At 32.4% G+C, this 5,279-nt stretch overlaps 1 protein-coding gene across 1 annotated transcript; it reads right to left on the reverse strand.

The window, feature by feature from the left end:
* Positions 1–621: 621 nt before the first annotated feature.
* Positions 622–4,577, reverse strand: LOC132758386 (uncharacterized). The gene is made up of 4 exons (XM_060750060.1): positions 4,388–4,577; positions 3,980–4,084; positions 1,760–1,864; positions 622–1,451 (listed from the first exon to the last, which is right to left on the reverse strand). Exons 2-4 carry the CDS (start codon positions 4,082–4,084, stop codon positions 1,155–1,157), a joined length of 507 nt encoding a protein of 168 aa, XP_060606043.1. The 5' UTR covers positions 4,388–4,577; the 3' UTR covers positions 622–1,154.
* Between the last annotated feature and the right edge of the window lie 702 nt (positions 4,578–5,279).

Here is a 5,279-nt window from a genome sequence, read left to right on the forward strand (position 1 = left end):
GTAATCTCAATAACTTGTATTCTTGAATAATTATTATGTATTTTATAATGATTATATTTTATTATTTATTTCAGGGTGACTTTCATTAGTCTTGGATTCCGAAGTGAGAAGAAATGTCAGTGCATAGAATATAAGATACATTGTTAGAGTTATCTTGGAAATGAATAAATTCAAAACTCTGAGTTATTACATGTGTTACGTAACATAGAAATAAATTGATAGAATAACAACATGGCCTTTGTTTTATTTACAAAGGAATGTAATAGCATTGATAAAACGCAAGCAGAATAAAAATACAAATAAGAACTATGTTAAACAGTTTCTATATTTATTGATTTATAGTTTTGTTAATGAACTCACCCGATCATTAATTGCAAATGTACTTTTGCATGAGAAGATGAACAACTATAATGATTACGATGGAAATGGTAAAGCTAAATGTAAATGAAATGAATTTAAAGAATTTTTATATATTTATAGCAAAATACTTTGATTCATGAAAATGAATTGATGCTTGAGATAACAATTAATTGATGTTGAACATTTAAAATAATTAGATAAATGTGATATTTTCAAAACATGTCAATATATTTTTTTAAATATAAAGTAGCTGTACTCTATTGGAAACGATGTTCATCAAATGGACGGTTAAATTTAAACACTATTTTCTACACTTATTTAATTGGACATGTGAGCTTCAAAATTTTCTTAAAATGAAAACACATATACCTAATGTAAAGCACAAAATACATATACCTTATGTAAGGCACATTGTTGATATAAACGTTTTAAAGAAATGGTAGTTCAGTTATTATCAGATTTCTGGTCTTCTTCATTTTCAGATGGTTGTTGTATTACTGACTTTAGGCTGATAACGTGACAGAATGTCGGAGCTAACAAATATTGGAAAGGATTATAGTTGTACGGTGGCTGAGTATCCTCCGTGTCTGTAAATCTTTGGTATATCTTTCGGCCAGCATGTGCGAAGATTCTGCTTGGTATCACTTATGTCGCTACTCAATTTGCGTACATTATGCCTCTGCGTAGAAATGGGGTAAGAATGTGTTGGTTTATTTGATAAATGGTCGATAACTGGTATCAGACTTATTGCCATCAGCCATTTCGCTGCCAATGACTGTTATGTTACCAACTGCTTACACGTCATCTGGTCGCCTGTAGTATTGGTATGTGAAGGTATCAGACCGATGGCTTACAAAATGGCCTTTAATAGCATAATACATGTTTGGTGCATTTTGTGGTTGATGGAAAAGATTTGGCATCCCTTCAGCAACTCCTTTACAAATAACTTCACCCTCTTTGTGCAGTAAAAGAGCGGGCCATACAACATACGCCACACGTGTTCCTTTCTTTATATATATTCTGAATAATTCCGTATCGAAAACATCTCCGCGCCTGATACTAGGACTAAAAGCAAGAGGCGGATCTTGAACCTGCAAGATATATTTTAGATTTGCGATACCATGTTGTGGATATGGAAAAAAAAAAGATAAAGAGAAAAAATAAAGAATAAAAATAGACATGGCATAAATAGTCAAGTGATGCCTACGATTACGAAATCCAATTAAATTGGCATGAGTTTTCGAACAGTATCACATTGTTTTTCTCTCGTTGAAATTTATACTTTTACTGATAGAATGCTAAATATGCTTTTTTCTAATATTTATCAAACAAAGGTGTTGAGTATGTTATGCAAGAGACATAAAAAACTACTTTCACAAAATGATAAGATGTTTCTTACTGCCATTAACCAGCATAGTTTGAAACATGCCTCCAGGAAATGCGGAACAGTTTGTGCTTTTCTAGCAGTATCCGTATTAGAATGCTTCAGTTCGTCAAGGTATTTCTGAAATTTAAAACAAATGAAATTAAAGCAACAACAACAACACAATATTATTATAATCAAACAATACCATCGAGTGTTAATTAATAATCATATTATCTCTTGTTTCTATTCCCTTTGGATATCCTACCAAAATCACATTTCTGTTTATGTATAACCGCGACAATAACTATTTACTACAACCGTCATCACCGATATACTCCCTTCACCACTACACGAAAAGAGCGACTACTTCCCTGCCTACACTTATTGTAAGGGAGGAAACTCCAGACTAGGCTACTACGAGATATAGTTCAAAAAATCGTAAACAAGGATGATATCTAAACATTTGGTCGTGACTCTTGACTACATGAAATATAACATGGTGCTAATGTCTGGCCGTTGAAGACCCCAACTATATGCAGTGTTAACGATCTTGTATATTTAGATTAGAAACTGTTACAAAACAACAGTTGACCTTGACATAATAACCTTAAATGCAACAAAGGTAATTAGTGTCTGTGTAATGATATTTATGGGTCAAAAATCCTAGAAATATTACAATAATTATAGTTTCAATTGTTACAGTGATCCAAATTCTACAGTATAAAACAGTTACTTGTCAGCCACAAAAAGATTGAATTCATTTAACTTTACGGGGCAAAAATGTTTTTCTTTTGCTTGCCATCTGCAAAGTCGAGGACAATATATGTCAGCATCTGCTCAAGGTAAGTTTACGTAAATGTAAATTCAAGCTATTTAGTTGTAACATATCATATCTTATACAACTGTGACCCTGACTAATGACGTACTAACGATAAAAATAATACAAAACACACGTCCAGTAGAGCGTTGGACTGTGAATCGGGCGACCTGTGGTTCGATTCCCGGACACCGCAGGTCACGTTCGTTGTGATTGATCAATGAACCCCTACCCTGACATGTACAAAAGTAATTAATTTCTTGCGAAAGTGAAGGCAACTTCTATTGGTATACGACTTGACAGTTTATTCAGAAACGATGCAGTGGCTTAATTGTGCTCTGACCTTGCTTTCACTAACGTTCTCAAACTGAGATAAATCTCAACTTAAGATTGTCTCGATATTGAAAAAAAATCTCAAGTTGGCTTTCACTTTTCTCAACAATAGAGCATTTTCTCAACAGAGACTGTTTTTTTTCTATTTTAAAAACAATTTAATCTTAGTGTATATTGTTGATAGGAGTTTTCCTTTTTTGTTACAAAGTATATAGTTGCTATTTTGATGACGCGATGTTCAGGGAAATGGTTTGCATATTTATCACATTAATGATTACAGATCAGTGTTTTTTCTCACTGTATTAAGAAGAGGCCTTGGCCTCTTGATTTTTGGGAAAACTTTATGATTTTAAAGAAAATTTAAATGTGGAAGAGTCTGTTATATAAGTAGGAAAATCACTGCAGATATATCTTTCTTCTTTTATTTAAAAAAACAAAAAACAACAACAACAACAACAACAACGAAAACACCAAGAATCAAAGGTGTGAATATTTTTATGCTAATGAAAATAATTTATCAAGAATGAATGTAGATCTTCATAATTTTTTGCAAACTGTACAGTCATGTATTATAAATGAAAACGAAACAAAATCAAATAAATCATGTTTAATATGATTATTGTGACGTCATAATTTCATGACGTTATGAATTAGAGCGCATGATGTCACTCACAATAATCAGTCAATAAATTACTTAATATATGAAATTAATAGGGACTTTATTGCAAAAAAGGTGAATTATGTTTATTTATCAAAATAACCATGCAGAAAGTAAAAATACCCCCGAGAACAATAATTTAGCTTCACTGAGACATAATCTGGGACAGCCAAACATTGTCTCAATATATATGAGAAAAATCTCAAATATTAAATTTAGTGATAGTCAAACTGAGAAAAATCTCAATCTTAATTTCTGAGTTGAGAAAAATCTCCTGAGCTGAAAAGTTTGACCTGAGATTTAGACTTTGAGAACGTTAGTGAAATCCGGGCCTGGTAAATTCAATGTGGCTATCTGTCGTAATCCGGAGGGTAAACTATCACAACCACCACCACCAAGTTTTGTATAAGGTATTAAGAAATCTGCAATGTTCATTATACAGTACCTTATATACTTGATCACCAGAAAATACAGCTATAGCTTTTCTACATTCTTTCAACTTGTTGTTTATTCTTGTGAAACATAGTTGTTTTCTGGAATCCTCTTGCATCTAAAATAATTAAATTCCGTAGATTCTATGTTTCTTAATGAAATATATAAGCCACAAGTTTTTAATTTTATTGCCAGATAATATAGCACTTTGCTTATTTTAAGATAAATGCTTAATTTTATCATTGAGCTTGCATAAAAACTACTTACAGCAAGCAGTAAAATCAGTTTGAAATATGTGTTTGTTCTGTTTTGTCTAAATCGTCAAATACTTGTTTTTAATATATAAGTAAAGACATTGTTGCCATTGGACAGCGTATAAACAGATCCTTTTTTTTCGCAATTTTTTTTTAAAGAAAGATACTTTGCTCCTGTCCTGTGTTAAGGCTTGTTGTATTGTTTCCAGTTGCTTTTCTGCCTCTTTTTCACAAAAGGAGTTTGTTTCCTAAAACAACATTTTAAACAACAAATATGTCAAAGTCAATGTTGCGTTATATTTACATTAATCTCCATAACGATATATTGTTTTTAATTTACTACAAGTAAAACGTGATTAATTTTAGTAGATATTAGTAGTATATGCGTCTCTTTAGGGCCACGAATGCGCATGCGCGGCGGCCATTTTGTTTTCTATTGATAGTTACTCATTTGCATAGAAGAAATGACCTTACTACACATACGCGGCGGCCGTGTTGAATAACAGACGCGCGGCGGCCATTTTGGATTCTTTTTTAAGAATGACATTATTACGTTATAAATAGAAATAATATCTCCCGGAAGTATACGGAGCTGACTTGTATACACGATCTTAGGGCTTGAATCGCGGACATTGAAGGTCAGGTCCTCGGCCCTAGACGGGGAGATAATCACCATTATTATAACTACAGATAACCTTTGTATAAATACGTGCTTAACTACACATATCAATTAATAAAATCATTGTTCGAATAAAGTCTCTTAAAAAAATACAAACGGCTTGATTATATTTTTATGTTTATAATAAATTCTTATTTATACATTCAATAAAAAATATTACTTGTTGACTCCTCGGCGACCCGAATCCAAATGACACAAACCATTAGTGTATTATTCCTAAATGCTCGGAGCTATGACATTTTTAGTTATTTTTAGATCTGATCACGAGTGAATCAAACGTGATCGTAGTCACATAGTCGCGCGTCTATGTATTTAAGAGCGGATGCATTAACAATGGTCCATTCAACTGTCAAAGTTAATCCCCTTAAAGTCGCCACTTG

Source organism: Ruditapes philippinarum, unplaced genomic scaffold, assembly GCF_026571515.1.
Source record: "Ruditapes philippinarum isolate M1 unplaced genomic scaffold, ASM2657151v2 ctg13724_1_1_1_1, whole genome shotgun sequence".
Classification (NCBI taxonomy): Eukaryota; Metazoa; Mollusca; class Bivalvia; order Venerida; family Veneridae; genus Ruditapes; species Ruditapes philippinarum.